General features: G+C 44.1%; 1 protein-coding gene across 1 annotated transcript in view; it reads right to left on the bottom strand.

Moving 5' to 3' along the window:
• Positions 1-26,604, bottom strand: part of ENTHD1 (ENTH domain containing 1) — a 118,108-nt gene that overhangs the window by 72,018 nt on the left and 19,486 nt on the right. The window contains exons 2-3 of the mRNA XM_027871057.1: positions 24,226-24,447; positions 7,256-7,374 (exon numbers count right to left, since the gene is read on the bottom strand). Coding sequence (XP_027726858.1) covers positions 7,256-7,374; positions 24,226-24,447 — 341 coding nt within the window. The remainder of the gene's footprint in view (positions 1-7,255; positions 7,375-24,225; positions 24,448-26,604) is intronic.

The following is a 26,604-nucleotide window of genomic DNA, read 5'->3' as shown; positions in this document are numbered from 1 at the left end:
CCAATGATCTCGAATTGCCAAATCTGATGGTCTTTTCTCATTCTCCATCTCTGGCTTCATTTGATATGGCTAATTCTTCTCTCCTCATGAATACATACTGTCTCTTCTCAGGGTTTGCATGACACTGCTCTCTCTTGGTTCTTCTGCTTTCTCATTCTACTTTGCTGATTCATCCTATATGTTACCTACCATAACTGTGGGTGTGTCCAAAGGGTCTGCTCTACTCGATATGTATTCCTGAAGCATAAATATAAGGGATATATTATAGATATAGATGCATATATATATTATGCATAGATAGATAGATAGATTCAGCTCCAATATCTCCCAAGTTTCTTTCTTACATCACCAACTACCTATTGAATATTTCAAATTGGATATCCCAGAGATCTGTACAGCATGTCCAAGACAGAGCTCATTATCTTTTCCCCAAAACTCACTTCTCTTCTAAAGCTTCCTATTTCTGCTGAAAGTACCACCACTCTTCCAGTCTCTGGGGTTCATAACCTCAGTATTATCCTCAGCTCCTCCCTTTCCCTCACTCTACATCTCTGATTGTTATTCAGTCATTTTTCAGTCATGTCCAACTCTTTTATGACCCCATTTGCGGTTTTCTTGGCAAAGATACTGGAGTGATTCACCATTTTCTTCTCCAGCTCATTTTACAGATGAAGAACTGAGGCAAAGAGGGTGAAGCGACTTACCCAGGGTCACACAGCTATTAAGTGTCTGAGGCCTTATTTGAACTCAGGAAGATGAGCCCGTCTTTCTGACTCCAAGCCCAGTACTCTGTGCACCATGGCGCCACCTCACTGCCCCTATCAGTTGCTAAATCTTGCCATTTCTACTCCCCCCTCCCACATCTTGTGTCCCATAATGCAGTCCCCACTGTAGCCCAGAACCTCATCACCTTGTGCTGAGACTGTTGCAAAGTCTCCCTAGCCTCATAGTTTCTCCCATCTCCAATCCATCCTCCATACAGCTGCCAAAGTAATCTTTCCATAAGGGCAGGTCTGACCATGTCACTCCCCTACTCAATAAACTCTAGTAGCACCCTATTACCTCTAGGATATTATATAAATGCCTCTTTTTAAAGCCCTTCACAATCTGAAATGGAGGATGAGGAAGGGAGAGTCCATTCCAGGCATCTGGGATAGCTTGAGCAAAGACACAGAGACAGAAGAGGCCAGGACAAGATCAAGAAACAGAACAGACCAGTCTGGGGGAAAATAGAGTACGTGAAAAGGAACAGGATGAGATAAGATTGGACAGTTTGGAGCCAGACTGCAAAAGGCCTCAAACCCCAGGATCATATACTTTATCTTGCAGACAACAGGGACACGAGCAGAAGCATGACATGATTGGAGCCGTGTGTTAGCAAGATGAGTTGGGCAGCCCATGAAGGATGAATTGGAGGGGGTACAGACTAGATGCGAGAAGATGGGCTACATGGAAAGGTGAGGGACTGACTGAACAAAGCTAGCTACAGCTGGAACCAAGAGGAGGAAAGAGATGGCAGACATGGCAGAACTCCAGGAATGATGAGAGACGTGGGAGCACCAGACAGAGAAGTCAGGGATGAGCTGCCCAGTGGGCAGGACAGATAACCACAGCACCAGCAGAATCTCTTCCTCTTCCTCTTCCTTTTCTGTCCTGGAGCCAAGCCAGGTATTCATGCCGAGTAAGTCATTCTCATGTCATCATGTAACACAATCATGTCACCTTCAAATTGGATAAGTGTGTTCTCATCTAAGCCATTAATAAAAATATTGAACTGAATAGGGAAGGGACAGACTCCACTGCTACACCACTAAAGACACTCTTCAGATTGTCACTGAGTCATTCTAACAATTCTAAAACTGCCAACTGGAACATCATCTAGCCCACATGTTTCCATCTTGTCCACAAGCCTAGAATGAGAGACTTAGTCAAATTACCTGCTAAAATTAAAATATATTATGTCTACTGCATCCCTTTCTTCCAATTATCCAGTTAAAAAGAGTGTGACTTGTATTCCCCAACTGATAAATGGTCAAAGGATATGAACTTCTCAGATGAAGAAATTAAAGCCATCTATAGTCAAATGAAAAAAAATGCTCTAAATCACTATTGATTAGAGAAATGCAAATCAAAACAACTCTGAGGTACCACATCACACCTATCAGATTAGCCAACATGACAAAACAGGAAAATGATAAATGTTGGAGAAGATGGGGGAAAATTGGAACACTAATGCATTGTTGGTGGAGTTGTGAAATGACCCAACCATTTTGGAGAGCAAGTTGGAACTATGCCCAAAGGGCTATAAATATGTGCATATCCTTTGACCCAGCAATAGCACTTCTAGGACTATATCCCAAAGAGATCATACAAATGGGAAAAGGACCCACATGTACAAAAATATTCATAGCAGCTCTTTTTTGTGGTGGCAAAGAATCGGAAATTGAGAAGATGCCCATCAATTGGGGAATGGCTGAGCAAGTTGTGGTATATGAATGTAATGGAATACTATTGTGCTATAAGAAATGATGAACAGGCTGACTTTAGAAAAACCTGGAAAGACTTGTATGGACTGATGCTGAGTGAAGTGAGCAGAACCAGGAGAGAATGTTTACACAGTAACAGCCACGCTGTGCGATGACTAATATTGATAAACTTCCTTTCCCAGCAATGCAAGGACCTAAGACATCTCCAAAGGCCTCGTGATGGAAAATGCTATCCACATCCAAAGAAAGAACTATGGAATTTGAATGCAGATCGAAGCATACTATTTGATATTTTTTTTCTTCTGCTGAGTTTTGTTTCCTCTTTCTGGTGGTTCTTCCTATTGGTTCTAATTCTTCTTTACAACATCACTAATGTGAAAATATGTTTAATAGGAATGTATATGTATAGCCTATATCAGATTGCAAGCTGTCTTGGGGAGGAGGTGGGGAGGGAGGGGGAGAAAATTTTTAAACTCAAAAGCATATGGAAGTGATCGTTGATAAATTTTTAAAAAAAAAGAGTGTGACTTGTTCTTCATGAATCCATAATAGCCCCTGGTGATCACTGAACCCCTTTCTAAGCACTTGCAAGTGAGAATTTTAATAATACATCCTAGACTTTCTCCTAGGATCAAGCTTACTAGTCTATGATACAGAAAATTTACTTTCTTCCCCTTCTATCTTGAGCTAGTCTGTCATTTAAACTGAATAACACATTTGGGGATAATTACATTATCAAAGCAACATAAAATAATCATCGTACATAGGATCAGATTTACACTGTTTCAAGGAATGAGATTCACTAGATATGGGGAGCTCCATTTTTGGATGACCTCCACCAAGCCACATTTTTCAGTTCATATTCATCTTTGTTCTGTGACCCCCACCAGTCACTCTGAAATACACTAACATTGTAAAATGAACAGCATTCACCTCGATCAGAAGGTGAAGAAAGTATCTTGAGATTCTAATTCCAATTACCTAAGTTCCTTAAATAGAAAGTTTTTCAGAAGTTAGAATAATGTAGAAGCCCTTTATGCTGAAAAGGAAAAATTAAAAGTGTCAAATGCACAATTTCACACTGTGGAAAATACATTTTTTTGGCCTAGACTTGTGATTTAGCTCTCTGAGGAACACCCAGTGTGTTTTGAAACGCTGCCTTTTAACGGAGGCAGGTCAACCATTTTTCCATAACTTGCAGAGACACCTTGGACATGGAAAGGCTAAGTCATTTGCTGAGGGTCGTAGAGCTGGTGTGTAGTAGAAGCAGACTGTGAACCCAGGTCTTTCTGATTGCAAGGCTAGCTCCCTCTCTCCTAGTCCAGCATCGGTCTCCAAATTCCTAGAGCCTGTTTCTGTCTCCAGTTATCCCACGGCTGCTCACAAGCCCTTGTTTTTCTTTGAACTCCCCCTAAACCCCCTGAATTAACCACAAGACATCACACCAGTGCAAAGGGGCATTTACTTAAAATAGAATCCAAGTTATATAGTAGGGAACATAAATTTCCCAAGCTATAACCTCCCAAACTTCCAGAGGATGTAGGTAGTGAATTCTTGGCTTCCCATACCAGCTTATCAGCCCAGCATTGTAATCCAGAAGATCAGAAAAAAACATGTTTGTAAATCCCTTCTCTCTGTATCCCCCAAGCTGCTCTATCAGTACATGGAAGCAACCCCAAAAGGTGGGAGGGAGGGGGAGGAGAGAAGGGGTGGCAGAAATTCTCCCGTGACCAAACCCAGGGAGGAAGGGAATAAGCATTTATAGAATGCCTGCTATGTGCCAAGCACTGGGTTGTTATATGTGTATGTATATTACATAATATTATAATATATTATATATATATATTGCAAATACAATCTCATTTGACGTAGCTTCAAGGTCTGAAAGACATTCATTCCACCGCAGCATTAGCTCTCCAAAGTGGTGATTGCAAACAGAGCTTCTCAGGACAGGAATCACAGACAGAAGAATGCCTGTTGCCACAGCTTCCCAGCAAAAAAAAGGAAGAAAACCTCTTTGAGGAGTTACACAAGCTGTGGGGCAGCTTTCGGGCTCTGTACCCCTTTCTCCCCTCCAGGGTAGCGTCCTTTCCCAAGTACCGCCCCTCAGCTTCTGGCCAAGCCCTCTGCAAATGCCCCCATGCCACCAGAGTCTGGGCAGGAGGAGTCACCTGCCCAGCTCTGCACAGGCTTGTGGGGGATGTCATTCCCAAAGAGAGTGAGTTACCCCTACAATAAGAAAGCTGAGCCATGTTTCCACCAGAAAAAGGAGTGAGTGTCAACACTGCCAAAGCTTGAAACTTGGGGATCATGACTCTGCCTTCCGCACCAAGGTGTTAATCAAATGCCTCTTTGGAGAGCAACACTGACCCTGGATTGTCCAGAGCCACGCCAGCAGACCACAAACTCTGGTGGCCTGGACCCCGAAGGAAAGTCCTTGCTTCAAGAGCTCTGGACAAAGAGAACTGCCCCCCCCCAAGGAAACCACCACTCTTTGGAATGCCGCTAAGGGGGCCAGAGTTTTCTTCCTTATGCACATCTGAAATTTGCCTTTTGCAGATTTTTCACACTGCTCCCCATTCTGCCAAGAACAACTTCAACCCTTCTTCTTCGTGGTAACCTTTCTAATGCTCTAAGGCACTAATCAATGGGGCCCCTAAAATTTCTCTTCTCCAAGCTAACCGTCCTGGATTCTTCCAACTGACGTCATGTGGTCAAACCTCCAGGCCTTTCACCATCTCCACTGCCCTTCTCTGGATGCCATCTTGCACACTGAGGTCCTGCCTCAAATGTGACAAAAAGAACTGAATACAGTCCCCCAGATTTGGCCTGCCCAGGGTAATGTACAGCAGGACTCTCAGCTCCCTAGCTCTGGCCTGTAGGCCTCCCTTAATACCACCAGAAGAGGAGGACATTAGCTTTTATGATTTCCAAATTACAAAACAGATTCATGTTGAGCTTGAAGGCCACTAAAACCCCAGATCTTTTTCGGATGTAGTAACATAGATCATACCACTACTGTCTTTGATATAGGCAAACCTCAAAGGGCGTTTGTAAGGTTGATTTTTAACCCAAATGTAACCCTCGGGATTTATCCCTATTAAAATCCAGACCTCTGCATTCCCCTCGGCAGGGGGCCCATCTCCTTCTTTTTGGCACCCGATAGGCTTCTACCTTGTTAGTGCTCCCTTCTAGCTTTGTGTCAGCTTCAGATTTAGTAAGCATGTTATCAACACTTTTATCCATGCTGTTGATAAGAACATTGAGGATTCCAAGACCAGGATTCCAAGACATCCTGGCGTATTCCACCTAGAAACCTCCTTCCCCAGCTGACAGCAAGCCATTCGACCAGGCCTAAAGCCACCTACCTCTACCGTCTCCTAGCCTGCATCTCTCCATGTCTTTCACAGCAACAGCACGAAAGACTTTGTCATTATATCTATGTAAACTACCTCTAGAGCACTCTTCTCATCCACCATTCTAGTAACCCTAACCAAAAAGGAAAAGAGGGTAGTTGGGTAAGAGCAGTTCTTGGAGAAGCCATGCAGACACTGCGATCACCATTTCCTCCTCTATCCATCCTTTTAAAAGGGATATTAAGTGGCTTGCCCAGGATTCAGAAGGGATTCCAGAAGTTTTCTTGGAACTGAAGTCAAGTTCACTGGGCTAGAGTTGACAGACTATACCCTGTTCTCTTATTTGAAAACAGGAGCACCAGCCACTTTGTGACACCATGTCTCTTCCCCAGGCCCTTTCAGAGCCACAGACACTTGGGCTCTCGTTTATCTCAGTCTGAGTAGCTCGGTCCTCTCTTAACACCTCCTTACTTATACTAGGTAGTAACTCCCTATGGGCCATGTTGGTCCTGTCCTATTTAGTCTAAGGACCCCTCTCTGTGACAGAGAAAATAGAACGAATACAAGTGTTTTGAGGAGCACCTTTCCTCTACTTCCATTATCCCCCTCCCAAGAGGCTGTCCCAGCCCTTCTTTGATCCACCAACCTGACGCCCTGCTCTTCCCTCTTAGAGATCAAAGCAAACAACCTTTGGGTCAGGGTTGGCTTCCCCCACCGGACTCACTGCTTCTGGGCTCCTGGGCTCCCACACGACCAGAACCATTCTTCCCCTTTGCGCTCATTCTCCATTCCAAGTCCTCACTTCCTTCTTCTGCCCAGGCCTTTGCTTAAATCTAAACGGGTCATTGAGTTTCCCACACATCTACATCTATTCCTTTCTTTTCTTAGTAAAATTGTTTCTCTGTCTTCAGATTTCAAATTGCTTTGAAGACTCATATTTTCTGGGCATTTCTGTATAGACGTGGCAAATTAGGGGCCAATCTCCTTTGGAGATCGAAGGAAGACACAACTAAACTCCCTCCGCAGTTAAGTTATATAATAGAAATTTCCGTTTCTGGGGGGGAAATCAACCATCCCAAACACCATTTCCTTTTTTTTTTTTTTTGAAAATAGAATTCCCAAAAGAGTCTTGCTTCCATTTTGTTATTCAGCACTCCAATAATAGGTTAAAATAAGCAAAGCTAGAAGTGAAAAATGTCTAGAGATTTACGAGCTGGATGACCCTGGGTAAGTCCCTTAGCCCCTCCATGTCTCAGGTGCAAAATGAAGGGGATACACTCAACAACCCCAAAGGTTCTTCCCACTCTAACCCTATGAACCCACATGAAGATGGAAAAGTATTTGTTTTCTAGCAGCTGCAGTTAATTTCTCAGCAGGCCAAATAATTCTCTACGAGTTTGTCTCAAGACTTACTTCTGCTGATTTCCAAGCATTCATTTTGAGTGGCAGTGTTTCCTGGGACACTGCACTTCTGCTCGGCATATGGATGCAATAGCTCTGCTCTGGTCTCAATTCTGTCTTGGAAGTACTTTCTGTCAATGAAAGAGACCTAATTATTTTGGTGAAAAGGAAGGATTATTTAACACAAATGTTACATTCCTCAGTTAATCACATTGAAAAATGCTGCTGAAACCTCTCTGGGTCCACTGATGCTATCACCACCTGCCAAAGGCTAGCAATGAATACTAATAGTTTACTACTTCTTGGTGAGCACTCATAAGCTCAGACGGATTCAAAAATTCACCCTAACCTTCCATTCTTACCTTTATTACCATCAACACTTCTATAGCCTCAGAATTTTTTAAAATTTATTTTTAGTTTTCAACATTCACTTTTATAAGATTTTGAGTTCTAAATTTTCCCCCTCCCCAAGACAGCATGTAATCTGATGTAGGTAGAGCCTCAGCATTTGAAACATACCTCAACCTTGTAAAACAAAACAGGATACATGGGAATATAGAAAATAGGGTTTGAAAATTACTCAAACGGCTTTCTGGACAATAAGGGACATTAGTCTTCCTCCCTCCATAATTATATCTATCTCTATTTAAAAGAAACTTTATTATAGCATTATGAGCTCATAATCCAAAAAGGAAAAGTCAGGAATTTTTAGACCATTTGATAAGAAAACTGCAACTAGTGAGACATTCTGAAGAAGAAATAGAGTATAAGATGTAGGAAAGAAATTAGATGAAGAAAAAGAAAAAGAAATGATATGATAGGAAGAGAAGATGCACTGGTGATGTGAAGAGGACAAGAAATAAGGGGACAGCCAAAGTCCTCTACTGGCAATCACCAGATTTCAGAAGGAAGTGAAGGCGGCCTCCACCCTTAGCGTGGACCCCCTCGGATCAAAGTAGCATGGGATCGGAGGACAATAGATGTGGAGGGGCCATTAGAGGCCAGTGAGGCCCTCAATGGACTTGCTGGTCCCTCAATACCCTCATTTTCCAGATGAGGAAATTGAGGCCCAGAGAAATGAAGTGATTTCCACAGTAGCATCCAGTCAGTAAGAGTCATTCCTGACTCCTAGTCCAGGACTCCATCCATCTCACCGTGCTGGCGAGGCAGACACGGATGGCTTGTGATTTACGTGGTTGAAGGACACTTCCAAATCAATGAGATCCCACATCTGTGTGATCATCTGAGAAAAGAGAAAAATAAAATGCATCCCTTCTGGAAAAAAAAATCTTTGAAGAGAAATGGAAAAAATACACAGATGAAATTCTTTTGGAATTCTTTCAGAGACTGAAGATCGCTAAGTTCTTAAACAAGCACATTGCCCTTTCTATAATGTCAATTGTCAATTGCATATTCTGTGCCTGGTGCTATGTGGGGTGCAATGGGGGAAGTGAAGGAAGTCTAAGACTCAGACCTTATCCTCAAGGCACTACAGCCTGGACACAGAGACAAAGTTACCTCAAATCAACAATAGAGAATAACTAGGTCCTAAACTGCATGATGATAAAGGATGGCAGGAAAAGGCAGCGCAATCTGAGAAGGCTACTGGAGAAAATGGGATTTCTGCAGGCCCTTGAGACAGTCATAAAACATGGAGAAAGCCAAGGCAAGGGGAGGAGGAGAAACACTCTCAGGGGCAGGACGAGAGGAGTGTGGGCAGGAGGGTTTAAAGAACAAAGGCAGTTGAAGAGAATTGTGGGAAGATGTCAGGTCCAGAAGTCATTAAAAGTCAGAGTAGGCAGCTGTCCAGCCTAAGACAACTTGAGAGGGTGTTAGGAAAGCTGGGGGCGGGGGGGGGGGGGGGGTTGGCCAGAGTGAGAGGCAGACACCTCCAGACAGAGGCCGCAGAGCCAACAAACAAGGCCGGGGCAGCTCTGCGGGCAGTGGCGGCGTGGGGAGCTTTAGCCCCACAGGCCTGTGGGGGTTGGGCAGCCAAGCAGGGGGATCTTGGATGGGGGCCCAAGTGCAATGACCAGACAGAGTCCCAGGCTGTGGCTGTGTGACAGGGGGAGGGACACACACACCTGGAGTACAGTCACAGAGGGCCGGGGCCCAGCTGGCTGTGGTCAAAGCGGAAGAGCAGAGTCCCTGGTTTTGCTCCCAGGACAGAGGGACCCGCTGACGCAGCCTCAGGGAGGTGGTGGTGCTGGGGGCCCTGGTCAAGGCTAAGGGATGGAGAAGGGCACCTAAGGTCATTCATAGACCAAGGAGTGAGCTGGAGGAGGAATAACTGCATCGGGCCTTGGATTATAGCACACTGGAAGAACTGAGAGATCAAAGGCCCAGATAAAGCTCAGAAAACAAGAAAACCCTGAAGCCTGAGACATTATCCCCACACCCCAGGAGCAGAGCCCAACCCTATCATAAGGTTAACAGCCAAGAAATAAGCCATTAAAATGAGTAAACAACAGAGAAAGAACCCCACCGTAGATAGTTACGATAGTGATAGAGAAGATCACGGTTCAGATTCAGAAGAAAACAAAACAGCTTCTTGTAAAACTTCAAAGAAAAATGGAAGATGGTCCAAAGTCCAAAAAGTGTTCATAGATGAGCTTAAAAAGAATTTTAAAAATCAAATAACAGACGTTGGGGGAAATTGGGAGAAGAAATAAGAGTAAGGCAAGACAAAACAAGAAGCTTATGAAAAGAAAGTCAACCGATAGGAAAAAGAGATCCAAAAACTTACTGAAGAAAATACTTCCTTAAAACTTAGAATTGGGCCAGGGGGACCTAATGACTTCATTGGACATCAAGAAATAATTTTTAAAAATCAAAAGAATGGAAAAATAGAAAAGAAAGTGAAACATCTCGGAAAAACGACTGGCCTGGAAAACAGAATGAGGAGAGATGATAGAAGAGTTGTCAGACCACCTGAAAGTTGTGACCAAAAAAAGAGTCTAGATACTATGCTTCAAGAAATTATAAGGAAAATCGCCCTGAAGTTCTAGAACTAGAGGATGAGACAAAAAGTGAAAAAATCCACTGATCACCACCTGGAAGAGATCCCCAAAGGAAAACTCCCAGGATCGTGACAGCTAAGTTTCAAAGCTCCCAGGTCAAGGAGAAAATACTGCAAGCAAGTAGAAAGAAACAATTAAAATGTTGTAGAGCTAGAGTCAGGACATCATAAGATTTTAGCAGCTTCTACACTGAAAGACCAAAAGGTGTGGAATATGATATTCCAAAGAGCAAAAGAACTAGGTTTCTAACCAAGAATAATCTACCCAGCAAAGCTGAGTTTAATCCTGCAAGGGGAAAAAATTGACATTTAATGAACTAAAGGACTTTCAGATATTCTTGAGGAAAAGGCCAGAACTGAATAGAAAATTTGACTTACAAGAATCAGGAGAAACACAAGAAGGGAAACATAAAAGACTAATTATATGGGATTTAATAAGGTTAAACTGTTTACTTCTAATATGCGGAAATGATATTGTAACTCTTAAGAATGTTATTACTAGGGTATTTTGAAAGAGTATACATAGCTAGAAGGCTTGGGGTTGAGTTGATTATGATCCTAAAAAATAAAATTGGATAAGGAGAGGTGAAATAGAGTCAGTGATCTCATCCAAAAGAGGTGTGAATGGAAGAACTGTTACAGTGAAGAGGAGATGGGGTAGAAGGCAAGAAATATGGGAACCATATTCTCATTGGCACTAGGTTAAAGAAGGAAAAACATATACATTTAGTGGGGTATAACAGTTTTCTTAACTTACAGAGAAATAGCAAGGGGGGATAGGAGAAGGGAGGAACTTATAGAAGGGTGTGTGGATTAGGGAGGCAGCAGTCAGAAGTAAATTAGATTTCTGAGGAGGGATAGGGTAAAAAAGAATTGGCTTTCTCTGGTGCGGGGATGGAAGAGAGGGAGGGAAACAGCTTGGGACTCAAGTGTAACCAAAATAATTAAAAAGAAAAACAAAAAGAACAGACAAGATCACTGGAGGGCAGCCACTCTCCCTGAAGGAGGGAAAGTACACTGTGTGCTAGGGAGAATGAAGAGATGTAGGGGAAATTTCTATCCTTTAAGTTAACAAAATGTGTCATAAATGTGGGTTTTACATAAAAAACAAGTAGTCCAAGAGTGAATTTGCCACAGACTTGGAGATTTGCAAATTAGCAATGGTGAACAGGAACATCACCTTGGAAGCTAATGATTTAAGGTTTGGCCTATTTGATCTACTTATGATTGATTTCAGAAGTGATTATATCTTATCATCCCTTGTCTTACATATATATATAACACCCAGGGCATTCAAAAGATGAAATGATTTTAAAATAATGGGAGTTTATTATATTTTTGCAGAACCTCAGGTCTGGAATAAATCAACGAAAGACATCTTTAAAGTGAAAAAGCCAGGAGGGGAACAAGAACGGAGGAGGTAGACACCCCTAGACCAACAAGCACTAGGACACCACCACCAATAATAATAACTGACATTGCTATCAAGCTCTAAAATTTGTAAAGCATCATCCACATATTACCTTCATTCAGACCTCACCACCCTGAGAAGTAGTTACCTTAGTCTTATTATGTCACCATTTTCAGATGAGGAAACTGAGGCTCAGAGAGGCTATTACAGACTTAGAGCCAGAAGGAATTTTGTGTCATTGTCCAATCCCCTCCTTTTTTTTTACGGATGAGAAAGTTGAGGCCCAGAGAGGTTGGTGGCTTCTCCATAGTCACACAGCTAGACAGGATGTGAAGGCAGGCTTTTTCATGATTAGAGTTAGGAAGGGATACGAATAGCAGTCTGGGTTCTAGGACAACTTATTGTCAGACAACACAACACTGGAAATGTGCGGTGTCTAATGACACCATTAGACGGAGGCACACCGATGAGAAGAACTGACATTTGGCTCTGTCGGGAAATGGCGTCTTCTTGCTATGGTAAACTGTTTTTTATCAGTTTGGGCTGTGAACCTCAAAGAAGACTGAAGAGATGCTGTAGGCAATGATGCTAATGATTCATCAGAAGATAAGTGCTCACATATTAGTCTGGTAGTTGCTATATAATAACCTATCTAGTGAGATTTAGATTTCTGTGAGGCCGTACTGCTAAGATAATAATACCGCAATACCACAGAATGTTGTGACGTTTGTCAGTTGGGACAGGGAACTGGCATCCTGACTTGGGTTCATTCAGGAGGCCAGGCTCTCTTTTGGAAACGAAGAGGTGTCCCATTGATCTTTGGTCCTGGACACACTCTCAAAGTGTTCCCTTCATGATTTAGCATCTGAACATCATTGCTGTGGTCTGATAGGCTTTTGTGCTGTGAAAATCACAGAAAACACTAGGCGCCTGCTCAGTAGACTAACGTCTAAATGGGACAGATAAAATCAGCAATAAATCGAAACGGGGGAACGCTAAGCTTCCCAGATGATAAATACTTGCTTTGTCTTTCTATTTTCACATCATCGTAAGCTTGGAAAGGATGTTGAGGCCAATGTTCTTGTCCTCAGACCACACTATGCCAAACCTAAGCATCTTGAATTAATTATCATTTGTCAAATTAAAAAAGTATAGAGGGAAGTGTTCCAAAATGTGTATTTCTTTCTCTTCTACCCCACTTTGGTTATTCTCCTCCAGGAAGTTCTTCCAGAGAAAGGACAGCATCTTTAACACCTAATTTTGTAAAGAAATTTGAAAGAGTTAAGTCAGCTTGGTAGATAAGCGTGAATAAGGTATTCATTGGTATACATAGGGCTGGTATGGAAGAAATAATGAAGATAGTAAGGGGAAAATAGGAACAATAAATTCAGAAGTTTTTGGAGAGAATAAAAGAAATGGGATTTCAAATAGAAAAAAGGGAGAGAAATGATACAAAGTGGAGGAGAAGAGCAAGGTCAAAGGGCCATTGCTTTAGCATGGTTCTAGATCAAAGCTGAACCCCCTCACTTTACAGATGAGACAGAAAATGTGCCTAAAGTCACATAGTTTGTAAGTGCAGAGCCAGGATTTGAATCCAGGGCCTGTGACTAGATCCAATGTGTTTGCCTCTGCCAAACAGAGGATTTTGTTCTGGCAGTAATAGGGAGTCACTGGATCTTATGGAATGGGGGTAGGGGGTGCCATGGTCAGGAAGATTAGTTTCACAACTAGGCAGAATGGACTGTAGTGGCCAGAGACTTGAGACATGAAGGCTGTAGGTGGTGGCAGAGTCCGATGAGAGAAGAATAGAAACATCAGGACGAGGCAGGAGGCCAGGATGACCCCAGGTCATCCTCGGGGGAGCCTGAGTGATTGTGAGGGTGGGGAAGGGGGTGCTCTCAAAAGTAATCAGGAAGTCGGGAAGAGGGGAGGGTTTGGGAGGAAAGAGAATAAGATGTCTACAGGATGGGCAGTTGGAAAGAGAATAAGATGTCCAATTGGACAGATGGGCTGGAGGACCCGGATTCAGACACTGGCTACTGTGTATACCTGTGTGATTCGGGGCAAGTATTTCTCTGGGCCTCTGTTACCTCATCTGTTAAAAAAGGAGGCTAGACTAGATGATCTCTAAGGCCCTTTCCAGCTTTAAATCCATGATCCTACATTAGAATCCCTGTCCTCAAAAAGCTTCCGCTCTGATGCGGGGCTGGGCAGTAAGACGAGTACACAGATCAGCAGAACAAAAATATGGCAGGTGGACAGGAGTGGGAGGAGACATCGGGAAGGGGGTGCTTATAATTTGGGGAATCAGAGAAGGAAAGCACACCTGATTTGGACCTTAAGAGATGGGAAGGAAAAGGTTTCTAAAAGGAGAACTTGGAAGAAGGCCAGCCCAGGCGCCAGGGATGACAGCACGTGCAGAGACAATGGAGCTAAGCCAGGCAGGAGGAGATTGGGAACCACCATGCATTCTAGTTTTGCTGCATACAGAGTATGACAGGAAAGCTAGCGTATGATGAGGCTGAGTGCACTGAAGCCGGATTCAGAGGGCCTTGAATGCCGGGATGAGGAGTTTGTGTTTTAGCTGGTAGTCAGTGAGGAAGTATGAGGGTCTCTGAGCAGAGTACAACATAACCCAAACACTGGCGATGGCTCCTGTCGGTCCTCATCCTCCTTGGTGCTGCTCTGCCGGCTCCAGGGTCCTCCTTCATAGTGTCTCCCATCACTGTCAGTGACGCTCTTCTCTCCTATTCCCCTCCGACCTCTCTGGCTCTTTCATGGGCTTCTCTTCCCTCTCCTGCCTCATTAGCGCAGACCTTCCCCACGTCCCTATTTCTGATGGCCAGTGTCCCAGGCTCCAGACTTCTAGGACGGGCTCCACTCTTCCTTCCTCACCCCCATGCCAGATAGCTGGCAAAGTCCCATTGAATCTCTTCCACATGGCTCCCAGCTTTCTACTGCCTCTGCCTCCACTCCAGGGAAGGCTTCAGTTATGTCCTCCCTCTTTAATCCATCCCCGAAATAGCTGCCGAAACACCTTTCCTAAGGCCCGGGTCTGCCCACAGGTCACCGCCCTACTCAAAACCCTGCAATGGCTCTTCCACAGCTGCTGCAATAATATATCAGCCTTTCTAGTCCCCTTTCTCAGCCCTCCCCTTCACACACTCTGCACCCCTCACCATTCCCCGACTCCATCCTTCCTTCTCCCACTTCTATACACTCGAACACACAATCCTGTCTTTGGAAGGGACTGAGCTCACCTCCTCTATAACTCCCTGATGCTCCCAGGTAGAAGCGACACCCTTTTCCTTCAAGAGGCTCACTACATGTCATTCACTGTGTTTGGCCTCTCTCGGGCACATAACCATATCCTCACATTTTCAGCTATTTATCTGAGCTCCGATGCTTCATCATGGCGCAGAGGACACTCTGGGTTCTCTACGAGTACATCAAAAGAGTCACAAATCCTGGAAGACACGACCAAGACGGAAAATCTTTGGGCTTGATGACAGAGACTGCATCATTGCCGTCCAAGAACAGGCCTAGCCAATTTCAGAAACTTTAAGTGGGCGATGAATTTGAGGCCCCAGCACCTCACAGAAACCTACCATGGCAGCGAGAGACTGCAGACAGTATCAGGAGGCAAGGTCCACAATGGTGACATCACAGACATTGAAAAATCGGACCAGCGCTCCATCCCTCAGCCAGACTGTAAGCTCACTGAGGCCCTGCAGGGACTCTAATCATTTTTTCATCTTGCTATCTCAGGGCCTTGCATGGAGTATTCACTAAACATTCGTTGAAATTAATTTAATTGACAAGTAATCACAATTAAATTAATTAATAACAATTGGTAACACTTTTGCATAGCACTTTTGAGTTTTGCAAGGCATTTTGCATATATTATTTCACTTAATCCTTACAACAAATCTGTGAGGCAGGTGCTGTTATTATCCCCATTTTACAGAGGGGGAGCCTGAGGCCCAGGGAGGTTAAACTACTTGCCCAAGATCACACAACTAAGAAGTCTGATGGAAGACTGGATCCCAGGTCTTCCTGACTCCATGTCGAGCTCTCTATACACAACAGCACCCAGCTGCCCCACAAAAATCCTTTTATGTAATTGGTGGGGTGAGAATAGCACTAACCCCTGAGCCCCTTTATTAGGCGGGGGCGACGACACTACTGTCACCCACCTTATAGACTCAACTATGTCATTTAGTGCTTTCTTTCAAAGAACGTTTTCTTCTGTGGTATATCCAAATATATTAGAACAAATTGTGTTAAAATAGGGTTCATATAGGAAGTGAGGAAAGAGGAAGAAGAGAGATAGACACAGAGAAGGAGAGAGACACAAACACAGAAAGACAGAGGCAGATGGTGGGAGGGGGGAGGGAAGAGAGAGAGAGAGAAAGAGAGAGAGAGGAGAGAGGAGAGAGACAGAGAGAGACAGAGAGACAGAGAAAGAGAGAGGAGAGACAGAGAAAGAGAGAGAGAGGAGAGAGAGAGACAGAGAGACAGAGAGAGACAGAGAGATACAGAGAGGAGAGAGAGAGAGAGGGAGAGGGAGAAGGTGATTATGCCATAACTGGTGATCAATGCACCTTATTCTGAGTGTCTGTCGGAGGCACAAGTTTGAATTCAAAGCCATTATGGAAAACATTCCAAAAGGGTCTGTGTCTGCAGTATAGCAAACAAAAATGGGTAGGTGTCCATCAGAGGGGAGCCCCTCATCTTTTGGCTCAGTTTTAGGGGCCATTTAAAATTCACAAACATCCCCCGCAGAGCTCTCCTGTTTCCTTATTTACATGACATGCTTCCCAAGAGCTAGGCATCCCTGCTCTGCTTCCTTTGCATGCCACCCCACCCAGTTCCCACTTAGCATAGACTGTATTAACAATGGCACTCTTGACTAAGTCAAAGAAATACTTGAATGTTAAAGAGGATTTTTAAAGCAGGTTACTTTGGGGTGGTATTAAATATTAGCGGTTTTTTAAAATTTATACTCTTAACTGTTTTGTGAACACTCTTGGTGTTGCTGTGATTCCTATAATATGTGAGAAAGGATAAAACCAGGAGGCAAACTTCTGAAAACATTCTCTTGGTATGGGCTGTCCTGGTTTCTTTCATTTATGGTACAAAGCCACATTCATTTACTTCACCCCAATATACACTTCAGAAATCGCATGACACAGTAGCTGGAGAAGCCAGGGGGATGGGTTTAAGCCTTGCCTCTGACCCATCCTGGCTGTGTGACCCTGCGCAAAGCACTGAACCTCTCAGTGCCCTGAGCAACTCTTTATTCCTTTTCTTTTTTTTAATTAATAAATTTATTTATTTTTAGTTTTCAACATTTACTTCCACAAGATTTTGAGTTCCAAATTTTCACCCCATCTCGCCCCTCCCCCCACCCCAAGATGGCATGCATTCTAAATACCCCTTCCCCTAGTCTGCCTTCCCTGCTACCTCTCCCCACCTTCCCCTTCTATTTTCCTGTAGGGCAGGATAGATTTCTATACCCCATTTCCTGTATTTCTTATTTCCCAGTTGCATGTGAAAACATTTTTTTTAAAACATGTGTTTTTTAAACTTTGGGTTCCAAATATTCTCCCTTCCTCCCTCCCCACCCACCCTCATTGAAAAGGCAAGCAACTCAATATAGGCTATACATGTGCAGTTATGCAAAACACTTCCATAGTAGACATGCTGTGAAAAACTAACTCTATTTCCCTTAATCCTATCCCACCCCCCCATTTATTCCATTCTTTCTTTTGACCCTGTCCCTCCTCAGAAGTATTTGCTTCTGATTACCCCCTTTCCCAATCTGCCCTCCTCTCTATCATCCCCCTACTCTCTTGTCCCCTTCCCCTCCTATTTTCCTGTAGGGTAAGACAGATTTCCATACCCAATTGAGTGTGTATGTTATTCCCTCCTTAAGTCAAATCCTATGAGAATAAGATTCACTCATTCCCTCTCACCTTCCCCCATTTCCCCTCCACTGTAAGAGGCTTTTCTTTTCTGTTTTTTTTTTTGTGAGATAATTTACCCCATTCTACCTTTCCCTTTCTCCTTCTCCTAGTATAATCCTCTCTCACCCCTTAATTTTATTCTCCAGATATGACCCTTCATCTTTAACTCACCCTGTGCCCTCTATCTATCTATCTACATATATATATATATATACATATACATACATATAATTTTTTCCCTCCAACTACCCTAATACTGACAAAGGACTCATGAGTTACAAATATCATCTTTCCATGCAGGAATGTAAACAGTTCATCCTTAATAGGTCTCTTATGATTTCTCTTTCATGTTTACCTCTTCATGTTCCACTTGAGTCTTGTATTAGAAAGTCAAATTTTCTATTCAGATCTGGTCTTTTCATCAAGAATGCTTGAAAGTCTTCTATTTCATGGAATGACCATTTTTTCCCCTGCAGGATTATACTCAGTTTTGCTGGGTAGGTGATTCTTGGTTGTAATCCTATCTCCTTTGCTCTCTGGAATATTATATTCCATGCCCTGCGGTCCCTTAATGTAGAAGCAGCTAAATCTTGTGTTATTCTGATTGTGTTTCCACAATACTTGAACTGTTTCTTTCTGGCTGCTTGTAATATTTTGTCCTTGACCTGGGAACTCTGGAATTTGACTACAATATTCCTGGGAGTTTTCCTTTGGGGATCTCTTTTGGGAGGAGATCGGTGGATTCTTTCAATTTCTATTTTGCCTTCTGGTTCTAAAATATCAGAGCAGTTTTCCTTGATCATTTCTTGAAAGATGATGTCTAGGCTCTTTTTAAAGGATTTTTTTTTTGGTGAGGCAAGCAGGGTTAAATGACTTGCCCAGGGTCACAAAGCTAGTAAGTGCTAGGTGTCTGAGGTCAGATTTGAACTCAGGTCCTCTTGACTCTAAGGCCAGAGCTCTATCCACTGCACCACCTAGCTGCCCCAGACCTGAGCAACTCTTTATGACCAGAAGTTACAGAGAAAGTGCCAACCTCAATCGGTAGAGGGAGCTCTCTCATGGGAGGCCCGTACAGCAATGAAGCCACATCCAGGCCTATGCCCTGAGGTTCACTGACCCAGATCACACACTTTCAACAGTCAGTAAATATTTATTAAGTGCCTACTATGTGTTAGGTGCCCTCCTAAATGCTGGAGATACATAAAAAGGCAAAAGACAGCCCCTGTTCTCAAGGAGTTCATAATGTACAATGTTCTTCAGTTCCCAGATTACCCTTTGCTCCTTATGACCAGTATGTGACCTTGGCTTGAGCTGGAGGAGCTAGGGCCAGATGGCATCAGGAAATGTTCCAAGGCCCCTCCCAGCCCTGACATGCCCTGTTGTAAGGCCCCTCCCAGCCCTGACATTCCCTGTTCTCAGCTCTCTCCCAGCTCTGACATGCCCTGTTCTCAGGCCCTTCCTAGCCCTGACATTCCCTAGTCCAGTTCAAGGTCAGGAAGGCCTGAGTTCAAATCTGACCCTAGACACTTACTAGCTATGTGACCCTGGGCAAGTCACTTAATTTCTATTTGCCTCAGTTTCCTCATCTGTAAAATGGAGATAACAATAGCACAGAGCCTCCAGAGTTGTCTCTCTCTGCCACAAGCTCATAGTTCCTTAAGCTCTGTGTCTTCTCTGACCTCGTACCATGTCTAATGGAACAAGACAGAGCAGATTCTCTACAAGGATGTTCAAAGATACGAAGATACAAAGATGCCGTCGTATACAATTCCTATTCTTTTAAAATTTGTCTTGGCTGTGGAGTGTCAGACGAGTGCCTTTCTTTCATTCCTTTCTCTGAGAGCACAGAGACAGGATGAGCAGCGACAGACAGCTGGCCTTGGGGACAGAAAGGGCTCAGTTCATTCCTTGCTTCAGACACATCTCGAATGCGTCCACCTGGGCCAGTCACTTTACCCCGCCGAGATCCGCTGAGACGTCCCGGGCAAGTCTCTACAACTGTGAACCAGAGAGCAGGTGCTGACCAGGACGCCCAACACTGAGGCAATCGAAAAAAAAATCGAAAAAAAAATCGTCTTGAGGTCACAAATGGGATCCCTGTGGATGCTGCCCCCTTGGCAGTTTCTGGATTAAGCAAAGTACAAGCAACACCAATGTCGAATTTCTCCCAATACTGAGCCCAAGCATAAGCCTCACTCTCAGTCACCTCACCACTCTGACCCTCAGTTTCCTCATCATTAAAATGAGGTGGGGATTCGGTAAAACCGACCTCAAAGGAGGGTTACGAGGACAACAATTTGTCAACCTTAAGCTACAGAAATATTAGCTTGAAAAAAAAAAGAATGCAAAGTTTAAAAACAGGCTAGGTGGCTGTGGCTGGGACTAGATCAGTAAGTTTGCACTGCTTGGATTTTCATCTGTTTTGTTGATCACATTCCAGGTTTCCCTCGCCTGTGTTTCTGCTACCATTTTTAGCCTCCTCAGCATCCTGTTTACCCAGCATATCGTGGCCTGAGTTTGGTTCCCCTCAGCATCAGCATGGCAGCATCCCCAAGTCTCTGAGGAAGCTCCCTATGAGAAGTTTTTCTTTTTCACCCTTCATTCCCAATGCAGGAGTTTTTCTCTCTTCTCTCTGGGCCCTATTCTGCTGTCTCTTCATTTTCCCCTATTCTTCCTCCCAGGTTCATTTTCCTTCCTCCCACACTATGCACACTGAGCCTGGGAAGATAGGCTCTTAAAAGCCAGATAGGTTAAAATATGAGATGGGGAAAACAGTATTTTTAAGGGGCTTCCATGGAGTTCTTTTTAAGTATTCTAAAATTTCAGTTTCCATTTCTGTAAAACATGGCAGAGACGTTAATTGCCTGTACAAGGAGGAGACATAAATTCCGCTGCTATGACATTGGTGGTGAAACCTAAGATCCAGCGTGCCAGCTCTCACCTTGCTCTGACTCCCCACGGCCAGGACGTGACAATGACCAGTTCCAAGCAACACTGACCTCCCATGGCCTTTGGGCCTTTTTCCTCCCACCCCCCTCTTAGGAGCATTGATTTAGAGCCAGCAGGGGCTGTGGGGGCCAGCAAGGCCAGATTTCTCATTGGACTATCCCAACTGTCCACTGCCCCCTCCTCCTCTGGAGCTGTCCAAAGTCATGCCAACAGACCCCACTGCAGATTCATGTCATCCAACCTCAGGAGAAATAGTGTTGTGCTGTGGATACCTACAGAGCGGGCCTCTGAGTCAGGAAGACCTGGGTTCAAGTCCTGTCTCTGACACATCCTGGCTATGTGACCCCTACCAGCGCCCCTAGACAACTCTAAAACTGCAAGATGCAAATTAGATGCTCATCTGCATTAGGTAGAGGGAGTTTTCTCAGGGGGGATGTCATACCATACTGATGGTATGACATGGCTGGTCCAAAAAGTCTTTTCTTGGGGCAGCAAGGTGGCGCAGTGGATAGAGCACTGGCCCTGAAGTCAGGAGGACCTGAGTTCAAATCCAGCCTCAGACCAAACACTTACTAGCTGTGTGACCCTGGACAAGTCACTTAACCCCAGTTGCCTAAAAAAAAAAGTCTTTTCTTTCTTCCTCCCTGATTGACTTCCTACCACATCCTTCAAAAACTTTGGCAACGTCTTTGTTTCCCTTTAGCCTAAGCCCCGCTCCCCAAGCTACCGTCCTTGATTCTCACTCCCCTCCTCTCCTCCTCCAGTCCTCCCACCCCCCACCCTGTCCTCTTGCCCAGGACCCCTGCCATGGCAGATGCTGCTTTCTCCCAGCTCTTCTCCCATCTGCCTGATTGGTCCTTTTCGGTCTCCTGTGCATCCTAAGCTTGGGTGCCTCCAGCTTTGCTCCCCAGTTCCCTCTCTCCTTTGGCGATGTCACTTATTCTTGCAGAGTCAGTGACCAGCCTTATACAGACGACTGTCAAGCCCACATACCCAGCCCTAATCTCTCTGTCAAACTCCAGTCCAGTCTAGTGGCTGGATGGCTCCACCTAAGCATCTCACCAGGATGTCAGACTGGGTGTATCCAAAACAGAATTTCTCATTTGCCCCCAAAGCAGCCCCACTCTGCCGTCCATATTTCTCGGCATCATGCCATTCCCAGCCAGCAGGCGTGTCACTCAGAGACATGCTGGACTCTTCCCTCGGCCTCAGGCCCCCTACCCATGGGGCTAGCAGCAGCTTCCACCGGGCCACCACCCCAGCTCAGGCCTCATTCTCTCTCCCTTGGACTACTCTGAGAGCTTCCTAGCTCATCTCCCCACGGGCATTTTCCCACCTTCTTTATCCATCCTCCACAAAGCTGCCAAAATACACTTCCTAAATAAAATACGAATTTCTTGACATGTCATTTAAAGCCCTTCACAACCTGATTTCCACTTAATTTTGCAAATAAAGGATCAGCCCCTTCACATCAGATCAGTCAAACTCGCCTCCAATTATGATCCAGCTACCTGAAGTCAAGAAGCCATGGCTGAGGCCTTCAGCCATTCCCAGGCTCTGCACCCCTGGGATCTCTCCCATGCACTCCCTCCTCAGCACCACGTCTCCAAAGATGCTTTTCTTCCTTTGAAGATCCCTCCACGGACAGCTTTCTACCTCATCCAGTCACTTTTTATTTGCTTATACAGGACCATATTGGAGGACCCAGCACCTCTTCCTGCTCCTCCCCTCCACCCGTGTGAGAGCAGGTTCACCCAAGCCTAGCACAGAGACTTGATCATAGTTGGTGTTTGATGAATGTGTGTTGAATTAAACTGCCTGTGGCACAGTAGAAAGAACTCTGGCTCCAGAACCAGAGGGTCTGGATTCAAATCGTGCCCCTGACACTCCACTTCTATGACCCCAGACAGGTCCTTTAACCTGCCTGCCCTTTTCTTTTTCACTCATCTATAAAATGGGGGTCTCGGAGATGGACTCTGAGGTACATCCCAGCTCCTCATAGGATAATCCTATAAATCCTTGTATCTCTAACTAGAAACGGGGTAGTGACTTTTCCTAGGAACATGCCCCAAACAGCATTTTTGATCCCTTGTTCCTCACCCTCTTACCTTCCCAATATTTAAGCTAATGAATCAGTCTGTCCCCACACCCTCAACAGGACCCTCCTTCTTTGCCTCATCAGACATCCAGCACTATACCGACAGCAACAGCAAACCAAAATCCCATACTCCTGCATTGATGCATGTAGAGCTGCCCTCGTTTTACAGAATAATGTATTCCAACAAAGTTGGCAGTTAAGTGAATACTATTTTCTTACTGGATTCCATTATAAATTGTAAACTATTCAAAAACGGATTATAAGAAATACCATACATTGCTTTAAATAAACAAATTTACAGAGCCACCAGTCTGAGAAATTTATGAAGCAGATCATGAATTCATTTCACTGAGTACATTGAGCACATCATTTGTTAGATGGCAACACTTGTTGTCAAAGTATGATACTGCAACCTAGCTCCATTAGACACTGTGAATACCCAGGAAAAAAAATCGTGCTCAAAGTCCACAGAACTTACTTTCATTTTCCTTTTGTGTAAAGCCAGCCCAGCTGGGAAAATTTGGGGATGACTGACTTAGCTAACAAACCACAACGGAAATCAAAAAGGTGGATGCCGACATGCACCCACCCCTGTGGTGGAAATGAGAGCCAAAGGATGCTTACTGGTTATCTAGTCCAAACCCCTCATCTTTCTTTCAGATGAGGAAACTGAGACCTAGAGAGGCTCAGCCACTTGTACAATGTCATATCAGCATTAACTAACCAAGCCAGAATTTGAAGCCGGGCTCTCTAGACCCTGACCCTCTTCTTTTATAGATGAGGAAATGGAGGCACTGCCCAGGGTCACACAGTAAATCAGTATCTGAGTCTGGATTTGAACCCCAATCATCCATACTTTCTAGGCCATCACCTTGTTTACTATGCCACAACAATAATTTGCTTTTGTCCTAACACGGATTAGTCTTAGTCTTCTCCCCACTACCCCACCGTGCCTGGCTACATCACACTCCTTTCACACTGGACATCGACATACTTTGCTTTTCCAGGCATGCGCACACTTCAAAACTGCCCTGATGCCAGGTTGTTTCATTATGGATTAATTTGGTAGCTTCTAACCTTAAGGAAATTGTGCTTGAAGCATATATTTGATTTCAGGAGTAGTTCAATAAAACAACAAGTATGAGGAGTAAATCAATCGTTTTTCATCTGTACACCCTCTTAACTTTTGCCCTTTACACCTGAACCTAACATTTTGATATTTATGCATGTATTTACACATATTATGTATATATAAATATGTGTGTGTGTGTGTATATATATACATATACATATATATATGTACATGTACATTCATATTTCTTTTTCTTTTTTTTTTTTTTTTTGGCTAGGCAATTGGGGTTATGTGACTTGCCCAGGGTCACACAGCTAGTAAGTGTTATGTGTCTGAGGCCGGATTTGAACTCAGGTCCTCCTGACTCCAAGGCTGTTGCTCTATCCACTGTGCCACCTAGCTGCCCCTACATATATATTTCTTAAACGTGGGTGTGCAGTCTGACTCCCTTTCCAGATACGCACTTGTGAGGTGCAGCCTGGAGACCTTGAGAAGTTTACGCTTGTTCTCGGAAGCAGGGGCATCCGGTGCCAGGGCAGGGCTGGTGCTGGGCAGTCTTTTCGGAAACGTCATGGAGTAGGACGTCCGCCTCCTGGTCCGACAGGCCACCTCCCGCTCTTTACGAAGCAGCTGCTCATCTATCAGCAACGTGATGATTTGCTTAGATTTCTCCCGGATGTAGTAACCTGATAAACATAGCGGATTGCTTAGAGAAGGAAACAGTTGATGATTTTATAACCATTTTCATTTTAGAGACAAGAAAACCAAGACTATAATTACTCAAATGATCACAGTCACCAGCAACCAGAGTCAACACAAAGCCATAAAAACCTGTCGGCTGTTTAGACCCATCTGCCCTATCAAGGTTGTACCCTCAACCTGAGGGAATCTGCATTATTTTGTTACGTTATGGCAAGCAAAAAATATTTTGGAAGTCAGTTTCTATCCCTCTACAATGAAGGAGTATTGTTATACATTGTTGGCATAACATTCTGTTCGACTTTCTGCTATGAGAGTGAGTCGTAACTTTCAACACTCACATCCCAGGGGAGAATACCTCCCCCAAAACAGGGGTGCACGGCACCTCAAAGGAACAGACGGAGTCCCTAAGGACCCACTATACTTGTCTGGGATGCTCCAACAGCGATGAGAGTGTTCAAGGCTGCCAGCTAAAGGGAAAGTAATTCTTTCCCAAGAGCAACCGCGGCCCAAAAGGTGGTTCTCCCCTCCTAAACCCGGGCATGTTCGTTTCCAGGCATGAAGCGAAAATCAACCAGATTTCTCCTCAAAGGCTGTAACACAGAGGTGTATGTCAGGACACATGGGCAGATTCCCTTATCCAGTTACTGAAGCAATAACCTAAAACTTGGCAGAGCAAGCTGGGGTATGAACAAGATTATCAAATGATATTGAGGCCCAGAATTTGAAGTATCTGTGAAACAGGAGGTTTGGATACCAAGTATAAATAAGAAAAGTGAAGAGCAGAAAAGAAAAACCAGTCTTAGGAAAAAAGGAAATTATCACTGGGGCATAGTGAACAAGGTGCTGGACTTGAGAGTAGGGATGACCTGGGCTGAAATCCAGACTCAGACACTGATTAGCTGTGTGACCCTGGGCAGTGCCTCCATTTTCTCATCTGTAAAAGAAGGGAGTTGGAGTCCGTGATCCCTAAAGCTCCCTCTAGCTCGGGATCTGGAGCTGGAGATTCTGACTTAATCCAACTCTATCTTGGAAGAGCAGGAAAATGTCATTCTGACACAAAGGGCCCAAACCCAACCTTGAAAATAACAAGAGGGCATATGAATAAACAAGGCTTGAACCCACTGGGCTTCCCATTTCTAAAGTAGAAGAGATGTAAGGAAAAGAAAAGGAAAGCTATCCAAGAATTGGATTATACAACAAAAGGGTTAAGAAACAACAATGTAGACTGGGATTTCTTTTCCATAGACAGGCACACCCCCAAGAAAAGCATAAAAGATGGGAATGAAAAGGAAAGTTTGAGATTGTTGACTCTGGGTATTGACACACCACGGAAAGAATAGAATCATAGCAATATTGACATTCTCATTATGGATGAAAGCACAAGACCTAAGGAACCTAAATGGTAGGGTGGCTTACAGAATCTCCTCAGAGATGCAAAGAAAGGGGCAGCTGAAGTATTTCCCATATAATGGGTCATTTTGCCTTACAGTGCTCCTAACGAGCAAAAGTTCATAGCAAACTACACAGATAGCAGCATCTTGTCGTGCCAACATCTGTGGCAGAAAATAAAGACATAGAAAAATTCTCTGAAGAACTTGCCAAGATCCTCTAAATGTACTCAATGTGTACATCGATGGTTCAATACAAAGTCTGGCACAGAAAAGGATGGCAAAAAATATTGGAAAATATGGTCCAGGATGATGGAATGAAAGCGGACAAAGAATGGTGGGCTACTCAGAGCCTAACACTCAAGAATACTTTCTCCAGAAGGAGTAGGAAGGTATTTGGCATGGTGGGTAACAAACACCACCACAAAAAAAATGAAACTGACAGGAGACGACTCATCACAGATACTGGAGTCACCAGTTAAAGTAAAGGTCAAAACGAACATTGAACTAAAAGAAAGGATAAAGATGAGAAGGTTCTGGAGGGTTGAGTGGACTGAAAGCTCCAGAAGAGGCAGTCACGGGATGTGGCAGCCAAAAAAGACAACCTGATGTTGGGCTCTCCCAGGAAGGGCAGAGCTTCTGGGAATAGCAAGTGATCATCCCGTTGTACTCTTCCCCGGTCAGAACTCACCTGGAGGGAGGTGTTCAATTCTGGGCACCACTGTTTAAGAATGGACAGTGTCCAAATGACGA

Source organism: Vombatus ursinus, unplaced genomic scaffold (genome assembly GCF_900497805.2).
Source record: "Vombatus ursinus unplaced genomic scaffold, bare-nosed wombat genome assembly UNPS02003292.1, whole genome shotgun sequence".
In the NCBI taxonomy this organism is placed as follows: Eukaryota; Metazoa; Chordata; class Mammalia; order Diprotodontia; family Vombatidae; genus Vombatus; species Vombatus ursinus.
Note: the sequence above shows the minus strand (reverse complement) of the source record. Positions and strands in the feature narration are given on the sequence as shown.